The sequence below is a fragment of the Hylobates moloch genome, unplaced genomic scaffold, assembly GCF_009828535.3.
Source record: "Hylobates moloch isolate HMO894 unplaced genomic scaffold, HMol_V3 SCAFFOLD_7, whole genome shotgun sequence".
In the NCBI taxonomy this organism is placed as follows: domain Eukaryota; kingdom Metazoa; phylum Chordata; class Mammalia; order Primates; family Hylobatidae; genus Hylobates; species Hylobates moloch.
The window spans coordinates 7,838,862-7,864,169 of record NW_026652282.1 but is presented as its reverse complement, the minus strand read 5'-3'; the positions used below and the strand labels follow the sequence as shown (position 1 = coordinate 7,864,169).

General features: G+C 39.8%; 1 protein-coding gene across 1 annotated transcript in view; it reads left to right on the top strand.

The window, feature by feature from the left end:
- ARHGAP6 (Rho GTPase activating protein 6) overlaps positions 1 to 25,308 on the top strand; it is a 285,984-nt gene that overhangs the window by 256,443 nt on the left and 4,233 nt on the right. The window contains exons 10-12 of the mRNA XM_058441606.1: positions 8,797 to 8,894; positions 21,978 to 22,246; positions 23,909 to 23,989. Of these exons, the coding sequence (XP_058297589.1) occupies positions 8,797 to 8,894; positions 21,978 to 22,246; positions 23,909 to 23,989 (448 nt within the window). The remainder of the gene's footprint in view (positions 1 to 8,796; positions 8,895 to 21,977; positions 22,247 to 23,908; positions 23,990 to 25,308) is intronic.

The window sequence follows — 25,308 nt, the reverse complement described above, 5'->3', positions numbered from 1 at the left end:
TTGGAACCAACCCAAATGTCCAACAACGATAGACTGGATTAAGAAAATGTGGCACATATACACCATGGAATACTATGCAGCCATAAAAAATGATGAGTTCGTGTCCTTTGTAGGGACATGGATGAAACTGGAAAACATCATTCTCAGTAAACTATCGCAAGGACAAAAAACCAAACACCGTATGTTCTCACTCATAGGTGGGAATTGAACAGTGAGAACTCATGGACACAGGAAGGGGAACATCACACTCTGGGGACTGTTGTGGGGTGGGGGGAGGGGGGAGGGACAGCATTAGGCGATATATCTAATGCTAAATGACGAGTTAATGGGTGCAGCAAAACAACATGGCACATGGATACATATGTAACAAACCTGCACATTGTGCACATGTACCCTAAAACCTAAAGTATAATAATAAAAAAAAAAGAATCATGAATATCTACACAAAGTCATTGGTATTATCCTAACCAGAAAGCTCTCACTGACTAAGTCATTGATACATGAATTGTTCTGAAAGTTATTACTTCTGTAACTAATATTGAGAATTCCAGAGAAAACTCATCATTGCTCTTGGGATTAGTAAGAACTTCAGAGCAGAATGGAGAAAACTGTCAGCTTCTTCTAAGGGCTGATAATAAACGATTCTTACTAGGGCTTCTTCTTAGGAGAGGGGCAAGAAAGAGAAGACACCACCCTTGTAAGCTGATGAAAAGTCCGGAGTGCAGTGGAGACATGGGAAAACCAGTGTGTTCCCACCCCACTGAGTTGTCGGCCTGAACTGGGGACCAGCTTAGTGCACGTGGGAAATTTCAAATGAGCACTACTGGGAGCAAGGGTCAGAGGCTGTGATGAGGATTCCAAGTCAGAAGCCAAGCTTTGCTTTGTATTCTCTTCATTCCCTGATGCAAATCGCATTTTCTTAAAGACACTTTGCACGCCAAGTCAAAGAGTCAAGCATTCATCCAGGTCATCAAGCAAGGAACCACCCCTCCCAGTATATCCACATAATTAGATATGATTTCCATTTCCTTTTGTATATATCACAAATACCACTGTCTATGTGCCAGGGTTGGGCTACTCAATACGTACATTATTGGCTTGTTTAAATCTCACTACCATTTCATGAGGAGTAAGCCAAGTTCATTTGCCCAAGTGATGCAGTGACTAAATGAATTATTTCTACAGCATGATGCCTCCTCACACAAAAGAAGAGGCATTTTGATGTGGTATCTCAGATATGGAGTCCATTTGTGGGGAAAGAATAAGAAAACATATTTTAGCCAATCTGAAAATGAGGAATGAAGACCTTTAACAGCAGTAATACTGCTGGACTAATCATAGCACCCCTGATGTTCAGGCCAGCAGATGGCTTCAAGAGCCAGCAAGTGTTCCTGCTATAGCCTGCTCACTTGGCCCTGTCTGCAAAGACAGAACATGTGTACTGTTTGTGTCCCACAAAGGTGGAAGGAAGCAGAAGCAAATTATGCCTGAACCTTTTCCACTCCCTTTAACCTGCTGCCATGGAGCAAAGACTGCTGATTTCTTTCATCTTTGCTTGAGTTATCCTCCAACATCATTCCATGAGCCCTGGACTCTTCCACTGTATTTGTTCACTAATGTACCTGAATTGCCAAAACATGCTGCCTGACATGTATCAAGCACTTGGGAAATATTTGCTGAATTGAATGCATCTTGACCCTCCCGTGCACCCAGACCCCTTAAATTATTAAACCACCTGTCACAACAGAGCCACGCCAAAGGTTCTAAGCTGGGCCTGTCCTTGTTTGAGCTTTTGCACCCATAAACAGCCAAAGTGATTTCTTTTAGTGTGTTTGTTAACTACAAAATGCCATCATGATTTCCAGTGATATTTACTTTTGCTGGGTTTTAAATGCTAAAGCATCCTTCTTGGTCAAGTGCAAAGTGGTGGATTGGTGTGGAACATCCAGTGACAAGTGCAGTAGGGCTGGGTCCTGGGAATAGCTCTTCGAAAAGCCCTTAATGGTTTATTGTGGTGACTTAGTAAATGGAGAAAACTCATACCACTTTTCTCTCTCAGTGGTTTATGGAATAAACTACCTCATAGCAATTATACCCTAGGCAATAATTCAAGGTTTCATTTTTAATTTGATCGGGTAGATTTTAATTGTGACAGTTTTATTCTTTCATATGTGCAGTGTTTACATTTTTTTCTCTGAAGCAGGAGGGGCCAAAGTTCTTTTGATTTTTGGAATAGCATTATGCTTTGAAGGAACTCATTAAAATCTAAGGAGTTGAGTCTCCAGATAAACACAACCATAAATGGTACCCTTAGAAAATATCTAGAATTGTTACATGGTTGACTAAAGCCCAGTAGAGATTTTGATGTGAAACAATGAATTGTAAATGAAGAATCACTTTGGGCTGGGTTTTGTTTCTTCTTTTTAACATGCAGAATTGCTTGATTTTTTAAAAAAATGTAGTATGTCTTTCACCACCCTTCTCCTTAGTTCCCATTTTGCTATATACAAAAATCCCAGAAGCAGAAAATGAAAACGTTGTTTAATTATTGAGCTATCTTTTTCAAAAAGTTTTGAAGTTTTTGTACTGATAAGAAAAATAGCTTAAGAACTTAGAAAAATTCTGATGATAATCAGTTGGGAAAGAAAATTTATTTTCCCACTCTAGAAATGAATAGCAAGAAGACTGTGCTGCAGCATGACATAGGTACCACTGATAAGTAGAGAGAGAAACATCTAGACAGGGGCAACATAACACATGCAGACCATAATCCTGGGTGATTTTAGATTATTATTATTTTTAGCCATTTCAGCAACATTCACTGCACATCCCCTGGGTAGAAATCACCACCCTAGCTTGTATTCTGAAAGAGCATAAAATTGAGCAAGTGAGTGTGTAAGTGAATGATGGGGTGAGGGTCATAGAAGTGCAGGTAAGAGCTTCCAGAGAGGAAAAAGTAGGAAGCAAAGTTGGAGGAGGAAAATGAGACATCATTTAGGAAACATTTGACTGGCAAGGAGAACAATAATCAACTGCAAATGGCTTTTGACATCAGCATTTATTATGTGACACAGTAAATATAGGGGGGGCACAGTTTCAGCAGCTCAGTAGCACTTTGCTCTCTCTGCTCTGCCATCTTCAGCTGCAAAATGGCTACAGTTGATAACAGCATCTCTTCCAGCCATCATTGCATCAATTAATGAAGAGATGATGTTTCTTTTCATGCACCCATTTTCAATAGGGAAGATAACCTTTTCCAGAAGCCCCTACATGCCCCCCTTCAGGTACCAGCATGTGCATACATGATCTTGCCCTAGCTTTGAGGGAGGTTAGCTGACAGAAAACTACAAATTTATGAGCCTGTTTCAGTTCTGGGTAAACAAATCTGATAATCCCTGCCTTCAGGAAACTTACCTTCTAATGACGTGAATGGTGGGAAGATTCAAGGTCTAGCAAAAGGAACTGGAAGGGGGAGGCTACACAGAGTCTGGCTTCAAGACCATTGCAGTTGAAGGGCCAAGAGGTCATAGGCTGTAACTCCAGAAATTCAGAGGGGGATTAGAAGCAGAGACATAGCAAGAGAAAATCCTATAACTGAGTTACCCAAAAGAAGTGTTAAGCAAAAGAGAAGAGAGTGCTTCTTCTCTAAGAGCAAATGGATGACTGTTAATAAAAACTAATAATTGCAGAACAAATATTGTCCATCTCCATGTTATCTGCTTTTATTTTTTCAAGTGTTTAACTTATTTCATCTATTTCTAATAAAACATTTTATTACTAGATCTCTTTGCAATTGGTAATCTATTTGCAATTTTTTTTAGCGCTTTTGATTCCCAAAACACCCCCCACTAAGTAAAATGAATATGCATATGTTTTCAGATGTGGGAACAGAATCCTAAAGAAGGTGATAGAAGTGTCCAAGTTTATATTGATTATAAACAGCAGAGCCAAAACTGGATTTCAGGGGCTGTTGCCTCAGTCAGATTTTTTTTACAGCATCCTAATTCCTGAAAAGGTATGCTTAAGTCAGTGGTCTACCTAGATATTTCTTTCTTACTTATTTCAAGCTGCTGTTTCCTATCAGTTTATTTACTTAACTTTTATTTCTCCATCAAGTACCTAAATTAATAGAGAAACAAATGTTCATCCAATTTAACTGAGCCAGTAGTTTGAAATTTTTATTAAATGTTACAAAATGAAATGTGCAGTTATAGCCAAAGATTAGAAGAATTACAGGAAAACAGTACTGGGTGCTGTTGTATGAACATTTAAAAATCAGTTTCAGGCATCATTTCAAGTTTTTTACCTCATTTTCCCACTGATTCCAATTTTCTGAATCATTCCTTTATTTTTTAAAATGTGGTTTAATCACATACATTTTGAAGCTGCCTTAAATCACTCTGTAACAAAATGGATTATAAATAAACTAATGAATTATATACAACTGTAGTTAGTTTTGCATAATACATAGGAAAATATTATTTGCCTTCCTGTAATACATGGATCTACCATTTTAAACTATATCTTTTTTATGCATTTGTAAATAGTGTCTCCAAGCCAAAATGGTACCATGGGCCTTTTAAAAGGAAACTATAGATAGATTTATAACTGTGACGCTTCCTATTTGCATTTGTTACCAAGTAAGAGTCACGTATGCAACATAAAATAGACCTCAATAATTATGATTGCTTGCCTAGTTGAATGAGGAAAACCTCTGAATTGCAGACTAGCTTAACAAAAATTTATGGAAAGTTATTTTTTAAGTAATACTTCTGAAACCTATTATAATAATGCATCCAAGTTGATAATTTATCTTAGACATACTACATACTCTCAAAGAATTAATACTGTCATGCGTGCACCACTCTGAAGGGCTTGCACTCTAATTGTTTATTCTTTAATTAAATCCAAATGGGAATGGATTAGCGCTTGGAGCGAATTTTTTTTTTTTTTTTTTTTCTGAGACAGAGTCTCACTCTGTCACCCAGGCTGGAGTGCAGTGGCGTGATCTCGGCTCACTGCAAGCTCCGTCTCCCGGATTCACGCCATTCTTCTGCCTCAGCCTCCCGAGTGGCTGGGACTACAGGCGCTCACCACCACGCCCAGCTAATTTTTTTTTTTTTTGTATTTTTAGTAGAAACGGGGTTTCACCATGTTAGCCAGGATGGTCTCGATCTCCTGACCTCGTGATCCACCCACCTCGGCCTCCCAAAGTGCTAGGATTATAGGCGTGAGCCACCGTGCCCAGCCACGAAATTTTTTATTACATGTCAAAGCCTAGCAAATTTTAAATTAAACTAACTGGATGAAAATGCAAGTACTTTTCCTAATTTGTTTATGGAATTTTCTTCTAAAAAAGAGATCAGGACATAAATTTTTGTCCTATATTATTTTTTGCTTTGCTGTTCATTAAAATATATGAGTTCTCTTTCTTCTCATTTTCACCCTTTCGGTGTTACATTTTAAAAAACTGTTATAATAGCACATGGCTGTTGGGTGATGATCTTTGAAAAAAATACAGTAAAAATGATGTCTTTCTGTTTGTTTAATTTATACAGTAAGAGAATAATCTCACCCTTGACCTAAATATCCTGCCCTTTCCCTTCTCCCCATTTTCATTCCCAGGCCACTGCAGCTGGTCACAGGGTTTTAAATACAATCCTTATGTGTCTCTTAAATGTCTATGTTCAACCCAGACCTCTCCTATGAACTCTGAATCCTTATTGCCAACTATCTACAAGATCTCTCCTTCATTTGGATGTCTTGCAGACCTCTAAACATTATCATATCAAAACCAAACTCCAAAACTTGACCCCCAACCTTCTCCTCCTGCAGCTTTTCCAAACCAGTCAACAGCAATTCCATCTTTCTAGTTGCCTAGGCCCTAAGCATTGAGGTCATCTTTTCTTCTCCCTCTCCCTCTCTTCTCTCTCTCTCCATCCAATAAATTAATGCTATCACTTCTATCCTCACTATGTCCACGGTGGAAATATTTCTCATCACCTCACTGTCCTGGTTCAGGACCCATCATCTTATCTGGGTAGATCAGCAGCCCCTCTCTGCTCTCCTTGCTTTATCTCTGGCTCCATGCATTCTACTCTCAACTCAGCAGCCAGAGTGATGCTGCTTCATGTTAGTCATCTGTTCAAAATCTCCAGTGGATCCCCACCCACTGCAAGTAAGGGCAGAAGTCCTTATTATGACCCATAAGACTCCATGACACCTGGTCCTGGCCCCATGACCCCTTCCTATCACCTGTCTCCTTTCCTACTCTCTTCCAGCCTCACAGGCCTCCTCATCACTCTTGACTCAAGACCTTTATCATTGGCTTTTCTTTTCCTTCCTTCTACCTGGAATGATTTTCTCCAACTCCTTCATCAATTTGAGTTTTCTGCTAAAATGTCAGCTTCTCTGGGACTGACAATCCTATTTAAAACTGCATCTTCCCAAGAATTTCTCATTGCCCTTCTTTGCCTTGTGTTTCTCTATGTTTTTCTTGTATGTTTGTTTAATACCCGTCTTTCCATATTTGTTATCAGCTTCATGAAGACAAAGATTATTGTCTGTTTGGTTTGTAACTGATTTCCCAGCATCCAGTACCTGGCACTCAGGAAGCATTCACTCAACATTTATGCAATGAATGAAAGGAAGGGAGGGAAGAGAAGACCTGAGGGAGAAGCACAATGGTGCTGAAGTAGAGCTTGTGTGGAATGACTGCTAGGGGAGAAGATGGGAAAGACAGATTGAGGAGAGCATGCAAGTGGATGGCTTCAGCCATGGGAATAAAAAGAGTTTCCAGTAAATGAGTGTCTTGACCATGGCATTCTGACAACCACATAGAGAAGAAATGTGATGCACATGTTAAGGAAATAGCACACAAATTTGAAAGCTGTTGTATCAAAGGTTCATCAAGTACGTATTTTTCTTTGCAATGAAAAACTCAAACTAGCTGAAGTAATTTGAAGGCTCACATAGCTGAACAATCCACAAGCAAATATGGCTTCAGACATAGCTTGTCCCGGGACTCAGATGATATCAAGACATCCCTTTTATCTCTCTTTCTTGGTATTGTTTGCTCAATTGTCAGCACAATCATCAGGCCTCATATGGATACAGGCCCTGTATCCTCTCTTAGAAGTCTCAGGGAAAACCTCCAGTGTTTTCATTGCCTCTGATGGAGTCACATGCCCATTGCTCAGACAACTATGATGATCTGAGAATGGAATGCTCAGTAGACTTAGACTAGGATACACACTTCACCCTTGAGCTAAGGCTTGGGTAGCAGTTGGTTTACCAGAGGGAACGTGGGGTATAACTATTATAAGAGGAGGGAAATGGAGACTTTTAATGACGAACAGATGACCACTACAAAGGGCTAATGAGGGCTTGAACTTGGGTCACTGCAGTTGGAATGAAAAAGGGAGAAAAGAAGTAACAGAGATGAAGTCTAGTAGGCCTCCTGGCTCTGAATGGAGAGAGGATGCAGAGAAGCTTTAGTACCGTTCTGAGATCTTGAGCTTGTGTGATTAGAAGTTGGCAATGTCATTAATGAAGGTTCACGATGAAGTAGGAGGAACAGATTTGTAAGAGACAGAACGCATTTCCTTGCTTTCTCATCCCTGTTTTTATTAATAAAATTGTTTCCAGATTCTCAAAGCTCAAGAACCATAGAGTTCTGCAAGAGGCAAGAAGCAAATTCTTCCACCAACCACTTATTTTCAAAAGACTTGACCCTGCAGTTTTAAAAAGTCTTCTCTCTGAGCTCATGTGTGAGAGAATCAGACTGAAATTTTATTTTCTCTCAATAGTTTTGAGTTTCCTTTGGTTGAGCTATCAGCTTCTATGGAATAAGAAACCACAAGTCAGAGCTGGGTTCAATCATCTCTTATAGAACATTTCCACACAGATGACTTAGGGTTGTGAGGCCATCTTCTAATATACTGTAGATGGATTAGGCTTAGAGAAACATATGATGCTCATCTGTAGAACTCTACTGGATGCCTAACAAATTACAAAGTGAGAAACTTTTCATCACTGATGGACCAGGTGCAAGAAAGGAGTAAAGGCAGGCACCGAATAACAAAGTGACATATGCAAATGTAGTAGCCAGCAATTTTTTGAGTATTTACCATTGACCAAGTACTGTTTTAAAGTCTCAACATATAATAAGTCATTTAATCACCATAGCAATGCTTCGTGGTGAGTACTGTTGCTATCCCCATTTTACACGTGAGCAAACTGAGATCTAGGAAGATCCTTGTCGATATACCTTGTCAAGGGTCCCACAGCTAGTGACTGGTGTGGCTAAGATTCAAACCCAAGCAGTCTGGCTCAAGGGCCTGCCTTCTTAATAAACTGATCATATATTCCAGAACTGCCCAATACAGTCATCATTTCTGCCTGCTGTCTTGGCATAATTATAAATGCAAACTCTAGGAAGTACCCCCATTGGGCAATAAATTATGGACACTATTTCTCTGAACCATGATATTTTCCTTATTCAAAACCAAGAAAATCTAGCCTGAGCAATAAAGGCATCCAAGTGGTTCAGTTGTATCTCCAGGCATGTGAGGGGTGACATTTTGGATTGAATATGACTATTTGGTAATCATCCAGTTGGTCCTAATAATTAAAGCAGCTGCATGGGTTGGCACAGGTTTGGTTTTAACCAGCAAATCATTCTGCTCTCTTGCAACTTTTAGGGCTCTGTTTTATGCTACAGTAAAATTGTCAGTGACCATATTTTGCCTGTTTCTGGAATGGTTTTATTTATGCCTCAACATTTGGCTCCTTCAGGTTCCCCCAGATCTCCAGAACGAAGTGCTGATCAGCCTGTTAGAGACCGATCCTGATGTCGTGGACTATTTACTCAGAAGAAAGGCTTCCCAATCATCGTGAGTATTCCAGTGTTCCATCTTCTAAAGCCGCATTGGAGATTTCTATTTCCATTTCTGAGAAATTGGAAAGGTTTACACAACTACATGCAGGGTGACCTGAAGTGGAACTTCAGGCAACTTTTTGGCCAATTCTGATCAGTCCATCTAACCAGAAAATGCTTCAGGTCCCATCAATCCACTTACCAAATTAGAAACCGCATTACAAGATTTTCCTGTTTTATTTTCAGCTTTCTCTAGCCTCTTAGGGTCCTTTTGACTTCATTTACAGGGAAAAAGCACAAATTACTTGCAAGGGACTATAATACACGTCAATGATTCTACTTCTAGAATTCTGATAAGCGTGCATAGGGGCCCTTAAGGCTGCGCCTGAATGCATCTTGCTTGTGCAGCTTTACCAGTGGGATTAACCCATTATCAAACCACAAGACAGACCTTAGCTGAGGCCTAGGTGCCCATTTGAAATTAGAGGTGTGCACCCTCTTGGCTCTCCCACTTTTTATAGCTAGTATTATTTTGATAAAAATGCACATGGGTTTCTACATGCACTCATGTTTGCAATTAGCAAAATGCAAGCCATGCTGCAGGCTATGGATTGCTACCATTTTTGCTCCCAGAGGAGGAGTGCAGAGTTTTTGCATTAGTCAGATTTTATGGTTACTTCCAATCTTTGCTGCAGAGGCAGAGGGTGTGGGGATGCTGAGCATTTGGCATAACCAGTTAAGGGCATAATATAGCATCATTAACCAGGAGTAGTATCACCACCATGACACCAAACCATAAATTTGTGACAGGAAAAGTTGTTGCTATGCTCTTATAAAATTATCACTTTTGTTATACTTTTAACCTACTAAATTTCAGCAATTCTAAGATATGTTTCTCCCATGCCCTATGATCTCTGAAATTGAGACTAATCTTATAACCAATGATAAGCTCCTAACGTAATCCCATACCTGTAATCCCAGCACTTTGGGAGGCTGAGGCAGGCAGATCACCTGAGGTCAGGAGTTCAAGACCAACCTGGCCAACATGGCTAAACCCCCTCTCTACTAAAAATACAAAAGTTAGCCAGGCGTGGTGACAGGTGCCTGTAATCCCAGCTACTCGTGAGGCTGAGATGGGAGAATCACTTGAACTGGGGTGGTAGAAGTTGCAGTGAGCCAAGACTGCACCACTGCACTCCAGCCTGGGTGACAGAGTGAGACTCTGTCTCATAATAATAAATAAACAAACAAATAAATAAAATAATGGCATGTCTTAATCGATGGTGTCTTATAAACAGTAACACATGTTAAGTTATTCCTGTATATTGGTGTTGAACTTGATAAATTAATTTTCACTCATTATTGCAGATAATTAAAAAGTTATATTATTTAGAGAAATTTGGTGAAAAGGACTTCCATGTTGTTCAACCTCCTTCTTTCCCAGGTCATTACGTTGATAGCACAGCTAAATTCAGCTTCACTCCATTTCCAGCTTAGCAGGGAAGACCTTTCAATTGGATTATCCTTTCAGATCTACTTTAAAAAAATCTATGTCTGGGCCATTCATTATCAGGCCAAATTCTGATTCAAATAGGACCAAATTCTGTTGAAAAAGTAAGGCCTGGATTCAAGCCCCAAGAGCCATGAGTGAATAAAATTATATTCAAATTGTATAGATGAGCTAGTATTTTATGGTCTTGCTTTTCATGTCAGAGAATTAGGCTTACACTTAAATTTTTCCTAGGTTTCTAACCATCATCAAGGTATAAGTCCTAATTTATATTAACAAATGGCTTTTCTTTTCAGCAGATCATGCACCACCATAATTTTAATAAAGTCATTTATTTCCCTCCCTTGTACAGAAAAGAGACATGCTGGCATTTCTGTTTATGAGACCCTCATTTAAACTGCACTTATAACATATGGTTGGTACTGTGTGGGAAAGCTACAAAACACACACTTTTGAAGAAAACCACTGATTTTTGCCTGGCCAAATTTCTGCTTTTGTGTGGCATTATTAGATAGATAAATACTATACTTTAAAGAACAGTTGATAGAAGTTATTTTTACATGGTTTTCAAATACACTCTTTGCATATAAATGCCATGGTAAAAAGCGAACCTTTCTTTCTCTTCTATTAGGAAAAGGAAGAAGCACACATATTAAGCCCATCCCAAGCTGTACAATTGTCCAGCCCCTTCTGTTCCCTATCCGTAATAGTAAGAAGCAGAATTTTAAAGTGTAGGTGAGCAGACCCTAGACCAAGATCTTAGATGAGTGTCAGGGCTTCCAAGAAAAGAAGAGTGAGCCCATAGGAGCTCTGTGTATGTCAGAAACTAGCATTATCAGTGAACAGAAAACACTGGGGGAAGACTTACTTAGGAGAAGAAAGTGTTTGGGTTTTGTTTGTGTTCCTCTAGGTGCAGGCCAAGGAACAGCCCAGAAGGCAGAGAATGATGTCATGAAGGAAAAATGCATATGTTAATAAATGAATGTTTACTTTTAGTGGCCTTTTGAGGCTTGAGCTCAAGAGTGCTACCCCTCCAGCTGTAGTTGCCTTTTTTTGAATCTTTACATGTTTCCTCAAGCCTATATCGAGTTTCTTTGGCCTCCGGGTCTAAGGTGTCACAATCTCGGCTCACTGCAATCCCCACCTCCTGAGTTCAAACAATTCTGCTGCCTCAGCCTCCCAAGTAGCTGGAATTACAGGTGCATGCGCCACCACACCTGGCTAATTTATGTATTTTTAGTAGAGACGGGGTTTCACTATGTTGGCCAGACTGGTCTCGAACTCCTGACCTTGTGATCCATCTGCCTCAGCCTCCCAAAGTAGGTGGTCTTTTTGTGTTTTAAACTCACTCATGCTTCTCAAACTTTACTATGCATAGGTATCACTAGATCTTGTTAAAATGCTCTTTCTGAATCAGTAGGACTCGGGGAGGTAGTCTATGAATCTGAATTTCTAACAAGCTCCCAAGTGATGCTGATACTACTGGTCCATGATCCACACTTTGAGTTTAAGAAGCTTAAAATATCAAAGTATATTCTTGCTTTTAGGAGCTTTCAGACTTGTTGGAGGAGGCCTCCAAAGTTAGAATGCAAAACAATAGGTGCTGGCCCACTGGCTCTCAGACTCACCAGCTCCTTGGAATCACCTGGGAGCTTGAAGAACAACTATGCCTGGGCCACCCCTCAGAGATTCTGGTTCATTTTTATGGGCTGCAATCTGGACATTCGGATTTTTTTTTTAAGTCTCTTGCATGATTCTAATGAGCAACCAGGGTTAAGAACCTCTAGCTTAGATCCACCACATTGGATATCACAAATTTACTATCACGTGGGAGTTTGAGCTGGGTGATTTTTGACATTAAAAAGGCATCCTTGTGTTGACAAAGGAAGGGAATCAATGCTCCAGACCATGAATCCACTTGGAGTTTGGAGAAGGAAAAGAGTATGATTTGAAGTCTCAGAGATGGCTTCTGAGAAGAGGAACGATTTGCAGTGGACTTTGAAGACTGTGGAGGATATAAACAGGCCTGGATATTTGGGGAGCTTGCACCAGGACCTGGACATAACAGTAAATATGTTGGCTAGCTGGGGACACAATAAAGAGGCTGGCCAGCAGTGAAGGTAGAAGCCCTTAAATGGCATGCTGAGGGGTGGTGCTTAAGTCAAGAAGCAGTGACAATAGATTACTGTAAAGCTAAATTATAGTAAATTACAGTACCCTAAACTGCCAGATGGTGCTGGCTGCATTGGCAAGTCAATTATCCATCAGTAACACATGTTTGTATAGTCAGTTATCTGTCAATAACACATGCTTGTGTAGTTTAATAGACTGGTTACCATTTCAGATCCAGAGCCAGATTGCCTACGTTTGAATTCCATTTCTGTTGCTATTATATATGCGATCTATTAGTTAAGAGTTAATATCTGCTAATTCATAGATAGATCTCTCTCTCTAGTTTCCTCATCTGTAAACTAAAGATAAAAAGTAGCACCAACTTAAATACAGAATTATGCTCTTAGTATATAGTCTGGTTTATAATAAACATCACCAATTTGCTCATTTACAACTACTTACCAAAGGCTTGGCCATCACTAGATCCTACTTTGGTTGTCATGAGATAGCAAACTTCCAGGCAATATGATACAAGAGAGAACCCATTCACTTTAAGTTATGGCATTGTGTCTAAAAGCAAACACTATATTTGCTTCTAACCCTTTGATTTTTTTTTCCTGAAGCTTCTGTTCTCTGCCACCAGTTCACATACCTAAATAAAGCTTTACATTCCTGTGAGGCCAAGTGGAAACTGCACAAGATTTTATTTGGAGGGGAAAAGAAACAAGTTTTCTAAAGAGTGTAAAACCAAGAACAAGAAAATATTATAATTTCTGTTTTGAAAGAGCAAACATTTAGTGATATTTGGGAACTTAATGTTTTGTTTTGATTTCGGTTTTTCACTTCTTTATGTGACATCGGTATTGGAGGAGTTAAAGAATAATTCCTTGTTTTTTCTCATGCTTGTCTGCTTAAATGTTTGGCTTCAGCTAAAACGGGATGCCAGAGGGAGATTAGAAGAGATTTTTATGGCTAAGAATGCAAGACCAGGAGTTTGTGACCAGCCTGGTCACCATAGCAAGACCCCATCTCTACTAAAGAAAAATTTTAAAATTATCTGAGAATGGTGGCTCACACCTGTACTCCCAGCTACTTGGGAGGATGAGGCAGGAGGATCAGCTCAGGGTTTTGTGGCTGCAGTGAGCCAAGATTATGCCACTGCACTCCAACCTGGGCAACAGAGTAAGACCTTGTCTCTAGAAAAAAAAAAAAAAAAGAAAGAAAGACTTTGATTTAAAAAAATATATACTTGTCAGGTATATTTACTAGCATTATATATGCTCTTTTCTTCAAAGGTACTTAAAATAGTTCCCCTACCCTTTGATTTAAGGATGTGAGGAAATAGCGAATGAGAATGGGAGGTTAATCAAACAGGACAGGATATGTTGAATGTGAATATTTGCAACAAAACAAAGGAATCACAGTAGGACTGGGACTTAGCGAGAGGCGAGTGAGACACTTGCCTAGACACAGAATTTAACGGAATGCCAGAAAACTCAGTCAGCAAAATTGATTATATTGCAATGTAATATTTTTTAAAAATCCAAGCTAATGCCAAAAATGTTTGATAAAGAAAATATCAAAATTTCAAAAAGACTAGCCATGCTTAGTCATAGAACCTGAAACAAAAGGTAAAATATGTGCTGCTGCCTTAAATGGAAGCAACTCATAAGTCATATTTATTTTTTGAGACAGGGTCTCGCTCTATCACCCAGCCTGGAGTGCAGTGGCACGACCATGGTTCATTGCAGCCTCAACCGCCTGGGCTCAAGTGATCTTCCTGCCTCAGCTCCCAAAGCAAGATTTTCAAAATCTACTTTATCCTGGTTCCAACTGAGAGAATTGCTATGTTTGACAGTTTCTCTTGACCAAGTGACAATCTTAAATAAGTTCTAACTAAATTAACCTGAAATAAAATAATAAGGAAATTCTGTTTGGGCATACATAAAACATTTAAATTTAATATAAATGTTATAGGTTTGAATGTATCTTCTTTTCAATTTTTCAATTTTTTCAACTGCTTTGATGTTCTGGGAAAAAAAATTATACATAAAACCATGTATATAGAGGTACACAGTTTTCTTTTGCCTGAGGCATCTCAGGCCCCTAAGTTCCACATAAGGGATGCTTTGCAGAACTAAGCATGATTAATGTGAAAATCCCCCATAAATCCAAAGCTCAGGAGAGCTCAGCAGAGCTCAGATCATCTGTGACACAGTAACTAGTTTCAACAACAGGTCTTGTAACTTTTAAATATAGGCTTGAGGAAACATGTAAAGATTTGCTCTTATTCTATCAAACCTCAGGGGCTCCCCAGAAATAGAATATTAATTAAATAAGGCTAAGTAAAGTATCTTCCCTTCTATACTCCGGAAACAAGATCAAAATAGAACAAATTTAACTGCATTTGGAGAGAAGGCAGATATGGATGAACTAAACTCAGGTATACATATTTAAATTTCATTGTGGTTAATTCTGTTAGTAGCCTTCCCAAAGTTTTTACTGAAAAAAAATTAAACTAAAATTAATTTTAAAAATTAGCAAAACTGGTGACTAGTGTATCAAGAGCATGGTTGAAGATCTGTACTAGTCTGAAAAAAAATAAAATTTCAGTACTGAAAAATAATTGTATTGTTTAGCTAGATGTTCACCCTATTGAATGACAAATCTGCCTTCTTCATTCTGGGGGAGCATTAGGCTTTCTTCTAATTTAAAGGTATCACATTTAACTTAGCAAATATCACATAGATCATTTCTTTTCATCTTTCAAAGCTCATCATTAAAAATATCTTTTTTCACAAACATGGAGTTTTATGTGACAGATTATAATTTCTATTTTTCTTTTACTAGGATTTTTCAAATCAGAAAGGGTTTCAGGAAATTTTCAGACAAGAAATCTGACTTTACCAGTACAGTGTAACAGCAAAGAGTCCTATTGGGTGGCGGTAGCTGTTGGCCTCAACACCCTGGAAATTATGAAGCATTAACTGCCCCGCCCCCCTCCCCTAACACACATACTCCATTCAAGAAAGCCTTTCCAGCCAGATAGTTTTAGAAAAAGCTTATGTGGAATACAGAATTCCATAATGAAAAATTCTAAAATGTGTGCATATATGCCTTCTATGGAAAGGCATTCAAGATGGAGGGAGAATTTATCACATCACCCCTTCCTTCCTCACAGCTTCACTGTGATTCACAGCTTCTTTATAAATTTGCAGAATGTTAATTTGAAGATGTTTTTATCAGGCCCTCTGTAAATAATGAAGACAACACTGTCTGATCTTCACCTGTCATAAGTGCTCCATTTGCCAGAGATATTAGGAGGGAATTAATAAGGACTAAAAATGAGGGGACAAATTTCACCAAAGCCATATGCCCAGGGTGTTAGCTCCATCATCCAGTGGAGAGTTTAGAGCCATGTCAGTTCCTCTTTGAAGTGGGGCGCCTTCATCCCTAGCAATCTGTGTAAGGGAGGCTTTGTAGAACTGATGGTGATTAATGTGCACATTCTTCATGATTCCAAAGCTGCTCCAGCAGTGGATTCCTTTCCCAGTACCATTGATATAATCCAAGATGGATGATACAATGCTGTCAGTTCCAACAGACTGGAACTTATAAGTCAAATGATTAAGCCAAGGATGAAGCCAACACACATTTGAAAACTCCACAGTTCTTCTTGCTGGGGTAGCTCAGCAAGGTGCTGGGCGGGCCCCATCCGGTGATTGAACCGGAGTTTTCCATTTGTCCCCAGAACAAGTTCTGTGCTTCCGGCTGCAGTGCAGGCCTGCCCACAGTACCCTGCCAGCATGTTTACGCCCTGACCTGGAGGGACCAGCTAAGGGTGAGAACGTGACTCGCTCTCCCTGCCCATCCCTTGCTTGTCTGGTTAGCTGAGATTGGCCATGCATGCTGTAGATGGTCCATGCATGGAGGCAAACCCATGTAGACTGGTGACCTGTCCACCCGACCTCTATCCATGATGCTCTGAGACAGGAAAGAGAAGCCACTAGGCACTTTTTGATGCCAACTCATGTCAACTGGCAACTCATCCACCCAACAGTCTGAACCTCAATCCATCAAACTCCAAGACATACAAAGAGATGTCACTATGTGCTTTTAGACTATTCCTCATCTAGTGAATCACTGATCAGAGTAAAACTTTCATGTAAATAGATACATGAGTATTTTAATGCCTTTATTTGGGACCCTGAACTCAAAACTATCTTCTTAGTGTTGGATTATCCTAGAGTCAAATCTGAGAGAAGACATTGTGGTTGCTTATCTCATTTTTCGGACATATCCAAAAGATGGTATGGTTTTCTAGATTTGACAGAGTGTCCTGTGGAAAACCACTAAAACCTCCCCTCCTGGGCTGATTTCTCCACCAGTGTTCAGAAATTACAGTGCTGCCAATTGGAGCTGGTTTGTAGGAAGGTAATGCTCACTCAAGAAGCCCCCAGAGCTGACTCACAGTGATGGTTTTAGTCACCATCAGGCACCCTGGTCCTGGCAGACAACCACTTCTCTGACAGTTGTAGCCTGAAAGGTAGTTTTTCTTTCTTTTCTCACTTTTATCTCTAGGTTTCAGGGTCAGAGAAATTTCCTTTCCTATATACTTTTACCATCCACATTTCCACTACACTACACCTGGATTTATTCACACCCTGTCTTCTTGCAGAATTTCTGGATTATAATAATTTGTTTTTTGATTTGTGATTTTTATACGGAAAATCTTACAGAACTTTATAGATTTTACCTGATGTATACATTTGACAGGCTGCTTTTACAATAGCTTCCATAAACTTAGAAATGTTTCAGAAACTGGGATAGAATAGAAAGATTTAGAAGTGGAAAATGGGCAATGGACAGACACAGGAAGCATAGGTGTGTAATGAAGGTATCCACAATGACTGGATGCCCAGCCCCCATTACAGGACAGATGTGCTCTGAAAGGCCCTCACAATTCTGCTTCCAAGTCTCTGGAAATTTCTCCAGACTCCAACCTCCATTCGGCAATCCTACTCTTTCTCTGTCTGTTCTGTGTCTTTACTTCCAATTGTATTACCTAAGTGGGTGTATGTGTATATGCATGTGTATATAGTTGCATGTATGTGTATATGTAATATGTGTCTCTGTGTCTATGTGTACATATGTCTGTCATATTTGTGTGCATGTGTATATATGTTTGTGTGTGAATATGTATATGTGTGCATATGTTGATGCATGTATATGTATGTGTTTATGTCTGAATATGTATATGTATGTGCATGTGTGTTGTGTATATATGTGTGTTGGTATATATGTATATGCGTATGTGTATATGTGTTGATCCTGGATTTGCTTTTGACAGATATAAAACAATAGAATGACACTTTTTAAAAAAATCTATGAACTGCCTATGTTATGAGAGTCCTGAGGAGTGAATAAAACAGTCTTTTTTTTTTTAATCAGTGGGCTTTCATGTGAGAAGATAATTCTTGGACATAGATTCTTAGGCAAATTTGGCTACCACTTCCTGACCTCTGCTAAGACAATAAAATGATAGGGAAATATTTTAAGCATTTTAAAAGGCTATTAACTCTAAGTAAGAAAAAGCATTTTACTATTGCTTTGTAATAATGTTGAACACTATTTACCAAATAAATTCTAGAAGGATCCCAACCCTAACTGCCTCTGCTGCTAGAGAGCATGGTATTCAGCATTCAGTCAGCTCCTTGTTTCTTTCACTCAATCCCAGACTCAGGTCAGGAAAAAGGAGAGTTGTTAACAGTAGCTTAGTACAGTGCCTGCCACATAATTAACTCTGTATAAATATTAACTTTTACTCTCCTCACAGGCCAAGGGGATATTTCACATAAGTATATTTCCTAAACTGCTTGCCATGTGTACTCACACTGTATCTCCTCCCATGGCTGGGATACACTGGAGGGTGGGGAAACTTTGAAAAGAAGACATCATCTCTCATTGGATGCCCCCTCTGTCTATGTCCCTGGCTGTGACCCCAGCCATCCCAAGGAGGTTCAGAGCCTGTGTCTACTATGAGACACCTCATCTACCTCTACCTCCAGGGATTCGCTTCAGCCACCCCCGCTGTTTCCTCCCTGATGGAGGGCCCAGCTGTGGTCACTTTGCCGGCTTGACTTAGGAGACTGAACCAGAAGAGCAGAGAACACTACACTGGTCCTTCCTACCCCCCTTTCACTTCAACATGTTCTGATCCACAATGGGACTACACTACATTCAGTTGTCTGGATCCTATTTAAGGCAGACAGAGGAGGTCCAGGAATCAGCTGGGATGGGGACACACTTCCTCCTTCCCCTAACTGTGGCCTCAGTCACCCCAAGGTCGGGACCACCACATTCACTCCCAGGGCAGCCAATGCTGCAGTTTTGGCTACCGTCTTTGGTTTCCCTCCTGATTTGGCTCTTAGCAGACCTTTAGCCCACTGTCGCATCTACATATTGAGAGAGGAAAATAAGGTTTGGTTATTAGAAGTTCCCAAACATCCCCGTGCATCAGAATCACCTGGAGGGCTTCTTTAAAAAATTTGCTGGCCCCACCCTGAGTTTCCCTTTTAATAGGCAGAGCTGGCTTTCAGGGCTGTGACTCCACACTCAGAAGAAGCCCACGTGTGGTTTACTGATTTGCAGTCGCCATCTTGAAATGCTTAACGCTTTTTAAACATGGGGCCTCACATGTTCATTTTGCACTGGGCTCCACAAGTGATGTAGCCAGTCCTGTCAGTAGGTCCAGAATGGAGCTGTAGAATTGGCATTGCCAACAAGTTCCCAGGTGAGACAGATGCAGCTGCCCTGGGATGCACACTTCACAACCACTCAATGAGATCTTGCAGACCTAAAGAATAGAGGAAAGGGACAAGGGACAATGGCCCTCTGCCTCCTCCTCTCTCACCTCTACTTCATCAGATCCAATCAGAGATATTAAAACAAAGGAACAAATAGTGTGGCAACTTTAGTTAATTTTGCTATTGTTACTATTGTCTTTGTTTTCTTTCGTGTTGTTTTCACCAAACTAAACGCTCTCATGAGGCATACTGCCTTTTCAGCAGCCCCCCACCCCCAACAATTGATGTAGGTATAATTTTCCCTGTCTATACGTCAGTCCAAAAAATTTTTGAAGCAGCTTGAAAAATATATAACGTGAAACAATATCATAGTAAGTAACTAATTAGAGATGCTGTAAGTAATTTGAAATGTTGGGGAAAGGAGAATGATACAAAGAGTGATAAGATGAAGTTGGGATGCAAAACTCACAAAGGCATCCCCAAGCTTAAAAACACCAACTCAATTGGAGCCTTAATTCTCTGAGCCTCTTAGCAGTCATTGGAGACAGAAATACATTATTTATTACATGATTCATGGCTCCATAGGGTAAAAATAACCTACTCATCAGTAGAAACCCAAATGTCCCTAGTGCCAAGACTTAAGGGACATTTCTTCCATCGAGTATCTTTCTTTATGTACATAACTCCTGGCTAAATCTTCAACTTATAACACTTTGTTGAATGTATTCTGTTCTATATGGGTTGTAACACAGATGAGCAAGACATGAGAGAATTATTGGGCTCTCCATAAGCTAAAATACGACCTTTCTAAAACTTTCCTCCCAATATGAGTGGGGCAAAACATAAAACAAAACATTGGTAGCACTGATTTTGTTTTGGTTTAGCTAATGAATTGACTCTCTTTAAGTCATCGCGTACAATAAGGCTTTATGTACTCACTATTATTGATAGAAAAAGATGACATATTCTTACTGAGTAGACATAAGACATTTTTATGAATGACTGGAAAAATGGCAACTAAACAGGGAAAACAAATGAAAGTATCCCAGTAATAAGATTTCTAGCCCTAATCTAACATAGAACACTGATTCTGAGCTGACAGCCATGTTAGCTTCCAGTTCAACACATCCAATTTTTCTCATTTTCATAATAAACTTTCTTTAACCAGTGATAGCCCATGACAACAGATAAGCGTCTATTTGTTTTCTTTTGTGTTTTCTCAGCTAGAATGAGGAAGACTTTTTCCCCTTTAATTAGATAGGGTAGTTAAATAGCCACCTTCTCACCACTTTCCAGCAGAAATAGTAAGTTCTTTTTATTTTTCTTTCAAACTCATTGGTGGCCTAAAGATCTGGAAAATCATCCTCATAGCAGTCCTCTGGCTCCTTCCCATAAGATTATGTGATGAGAGTTCAAAGAGGAGGCAAGGAAGGGGCTTCTTTATTCCATGTTGGTAGGAAACGTCCTCAGCAAAAGGGTTCAAGCCCGTGTTTGCCTCAGTTACGGCTGTGGCAGTATCACAGAAGCTGGGATGTTTTTCCACTCGATATTAACCCCTGCTGGAAACCTCAGACGAAGCTAGATCCCTGTGAATGCACTTCCTCCAGTTTGCATGCCAAAACCATTTGGTTAGGAAAGTGTTGTTCAGGCATGTGTTTACCTTCTTTAAGAAATAAAAAGGTTTTGTTTTGAAAAATTAAGCCAAAAGAGAGCAAAGACTAGTAAAGAGAAGTGAAGTAAGGGGGAAAAGATGTAGGTTCTGGAACTTTTAATCAATCTGTGATTGTTTCCCTTCAAGATGTTGTCAGGGCCAGTTTTGAGGAGGGTAGAAAATAAAGATGTTTCCAGGTAAGACTTCCCATGCTCTTTTCATGTTGCTCAAGTTCTCATTTTTCTGTTCCACATACATTTTCACTGTTATTTCTGTTTCTGTGACAACTCATGAACACAGGAATATGATAATGGTATACTAATTAGTACATCATATCAGTTTGTAAAAGCACTAGTGCCTTGTAGAATCATTTTAGATGTATTTGAATAAAATGGAGTCTAGTGACGGTCATATATTTATTGTTTTTGTCACCACTTTATACATGAAACACTTATTCCCACCGGTGGTGTCATCATCTTTATCACATGAAGGATGGATTTACTTACACTAAGTACACTAAGTATTTTGGGGGGATGGAAAAGTTGTCCAGAAAGCCATAATGAACTTCAACCAAAGTGTCAACCATAGTTTTATCTGAATTATTTTTAATGCAGGATATTGAGGAAGGTGAAAGAGTTATCTACTAGTGTATCCTTACCTAATAGATAATGAGCATCAGACTTTCACTTAAAAATGGAAGCAGGAATGAGTCCCCGAGGCACTTAGCAATGCCCATTGGCAAATGCAGGGCTCCTTGTCAGTTTCATTCTCACCCTGCCTTCTCCATCATTGCCTTTTCCTGTTATATTTGTTGGGTTTTACTGCCCTCTGCTGGTCATATTGTTGAAACCCTTTCACCTCATGGATGTAGATGTCTTGGAACATTGCTCAAAATGGTCTTTTTGTTTCAGCCGGTGTCCATGCATACTCCTCCCGTCATTTGTGTAACAGCCATATTGTTTAAATCTGGTCACTACTTGTTAACAAACTCACACACGTGTAATTGTCTCATTGTGCCAGAAGCCCTGACATGCTGCAGTCGGAAGTTTCCTTTTCCGTGGGAGGGAGGCATTCATCTACAGACTCCAACAAGGCCTCCAGCGGAGACATCTCCCCTTATGACAACAACTCCCCAGTGCTGTCTGAGCGCTCCCTGCTGGCTATGCAAGAGGACGCGGCCCCGGGGGGCTCGGAGAAGCTTTACAAAGTGCCAGGGCAGTTTATGCTGGTGGGCCACTTGTCGTCGTCAAAGTCAAGGGAAAGTTCTCCTGGACCAAGGCTTGGGAAAGGTAACTGGAGCCTGGCCAGCGGGCGCTGGCCAAAACAAGTGACCCTTCTCTTGTTGCATGTGGCATGGTGTGGGGCTCTTCGGACCTTCTCTTCGTCTCTCCCTTATTTGATGTTTCTGTAATTCAACCTGCATTTACCGAGTACCTGCTGAATACCTACTCTAGGAAGAGGAAGGTGTGGCGAGCCCAGTCGTCGGCTGGGAGGGTCCCTGCAGGCCACGCTCCAATTCTCAGATATCTGGGAAATAAACGCATGCCCAGAGGAGCCACTCCTATTCCCAGCTGATTCTTTTTCCCTCCAGCATCCTAGGAACTTTATGTAAACTGGATTTGGGTTGCATATTTGCTAGTCTGAGGTGCCACCCAATTACTGCTGTTACTTTTCTAAAGAAAACAAGCTGAACCTACTATGTATGAAGACAACCTTCCAGAACCAAATAGTGTTAGTATCCAATGACAAGAGAGCACTAGACTGGGAGTCACAAACCTGCTCTGCCACTTTCAACCTGCAGGATCTCCAGTGAGCGATTGAGCTTCCCAGAGTCCCATTTCCTCCTGCTGTGAAAACTCAGAATGATAACAGTATTTAATTCATTGAGTTTAATGAACGAATCCATGTAAAGCCCTCAACGCAGCACTTCAAATGTAATACGCACTCGATAATACTTGCTGTGTAATCTTGTGTGCATTTCTTACCTGCTCCTTACGCTAGTTGCATCGTCTGTAAAATGATCTCCTGGGAACCTCCTAGGGATGAAGTGAGATAACGCATGTGAACTGCTGAACACGTGGAGGCACCCAGTAGACGTCTGCTGCTATAAATCGTAATTATAATCCCATCATGGGATTGTAGTGAGGATTAAATGAGATGGTGAAAAAGCCTAATGTAGTGCCTTACTCCATAAATATTGATGGATAAGCTAAGGGGATTTATGAGTGAATGCATGCATGAAGAAATCCAGTGATACCAATAGCAAAGTATTCCTGAGGGTAGTACAGAAACTCTATTGTTCCTCTAGTTCTATGTTAATGTGGTTAGCGCCTATAAAGCTGTTGTCACCCATCACCCTTCTATTCATTTCCTATAACATGCAAACTTATTATTTTATGGTTCTGGAGGTGAGAAGTCTAAAATGGGTCCAACAGGGCCTCTTTCCCTTCTGGACGTCCTAGGGCACAATCGCTTTCTTGCCTTTTCTAGCTTCTAGAAGCTGCTGCATTCCTTGGCTCGAGGCCCCTTCCTCCATCTTTTAAGCCAACAATCTAGCAGCATCCTCTCCTACCCCTCTCTTATAAGGACCCTTGTAATTATATTGGCCCCATCCAGATAATCCAGGAAAATCTCCCCATCTCAAGAACCATAATATAATCACACCTGCAAAGCCCTTTTTGAAAATAACATCTTTGTAGAGTTGTGGGATTGTGACACAGATATCTTTGGGGGACCCTTATTCTGTCTACCACGAGCATGATATAGAAAGGGCCTTTGTGTAAATCCCAAATAGAATGAACATGCTGAAAGGTGGATCTGAATTGTATTCTGTTTTGTATGCAACAGGATCTTGAATACAATACTTTGCACAGAAGAGATGTTATTAAAATGTTCATTGATTTTTAATTTTCCTTTTGTGTTATATACCTTTTTATACACTTTTTCCCTAGATCTGTCAGAGGAGCCTTTCAATATCTGGGGAACTTGGCATTCAACATTAAAAAGCGGATCCAAAGACCCAGGAATGACAGGTAAAGTATTAATTTTAAACTTTATTGCATTTACTTTTAAAATTATTTTCTAAAGTTTTCTTTACTATCATTATATTACATGCTTATCAAACATTATTTGGGAAATGCTGAAAATGGGAGGGGGCGAAACTATCCTTAGGCTTTCCACCCAAATATGCCAATCTTTGACTATATTTTTTTCCATTTCCTTTGCAAAGGTTTTCATAGTTACAGTCATTCTGTCTGTGCAACTTTGTATTATTTTCTAACTTCCATTTTCCAGTTATTCTCCATTATCCTTTTTAAGGGCAAGGGGTATTCCATAGAGTGCATATTCATAGTTTACAAACCAGTACTAAGTCATTTGAAATTTTTTGTTATTGTTGTAATAAGTTACACTTTCAGGAGCCTCTTTTATGTAATTAATTTTTCAAATTATTAATAGATTCACAAAATTTTGGAAAGCAAGTCGAAAGTTATAAATCCCAAACAGGGAAGTGGGTCAAATATAACAAGGCTTTCCAAGAATCTGGAGGTACAGTCACCTCCTGTTCTGTATGGGACCCACTACCTTGCATTCTGTAAACTGTGGATGGCAGGAGATTTTACACTGCTGTGTGCAAATCTCATCAGTATTGCAAATTAGTGGGTTTTCATTTTTGCTAACTTAAAAAACAAAATTGCATTTATTAATTTGATTTGCATTTCTTTCTTACCAGTATTTTTCAGTGTTTCTATTAATTTGCTGAACTTCCCCCCATTGAATTGTTACTTATATCATTGCCTATTTATGTATGCTAGTGTTTTTTAAATTCTTATGAAGTCTTTATATAATAAAGATGTTAACTCTTTTTCCATATTGTTTACCACTTGCATTTTCTTTTTTTACATAATTAATTTTATCACTGTCTCTTTTCTGTGAATTCTTTCATAAAATTAATCTTTAGTTCAGTGTTGGATAGTCAGTCATCTGTATGCATTTCTTTTTAATGTTATTTCATTGTTTCCACCTTAATTTTTTAATCCACCTGGAATATGTGTTATATATGGTATAAAATGTGTACAGGCCGGGCGCGGTGGCTCACGCTTGTAATCCCAGTACTTTGGGAGGCCGAGGCGGGCGGATCACGAGGTCAGGAGATCGAGACCACGGTGAAACCCCGTCTCTACTAAAAATACAAAAAAATCGGCCGGGCGTGGTGGCGGGCGCCTGTAGTCCCAGCTACTCGGAGAGGCTGAGGCAGGAGAATGGCGTGAACCCGGGAGGCGGAGCTTGCAGTGAGCCGAGATTGCGCCACTGCACTCTAGCCTGGGCGATAGAGCGAGACTCCGTCTCAAAA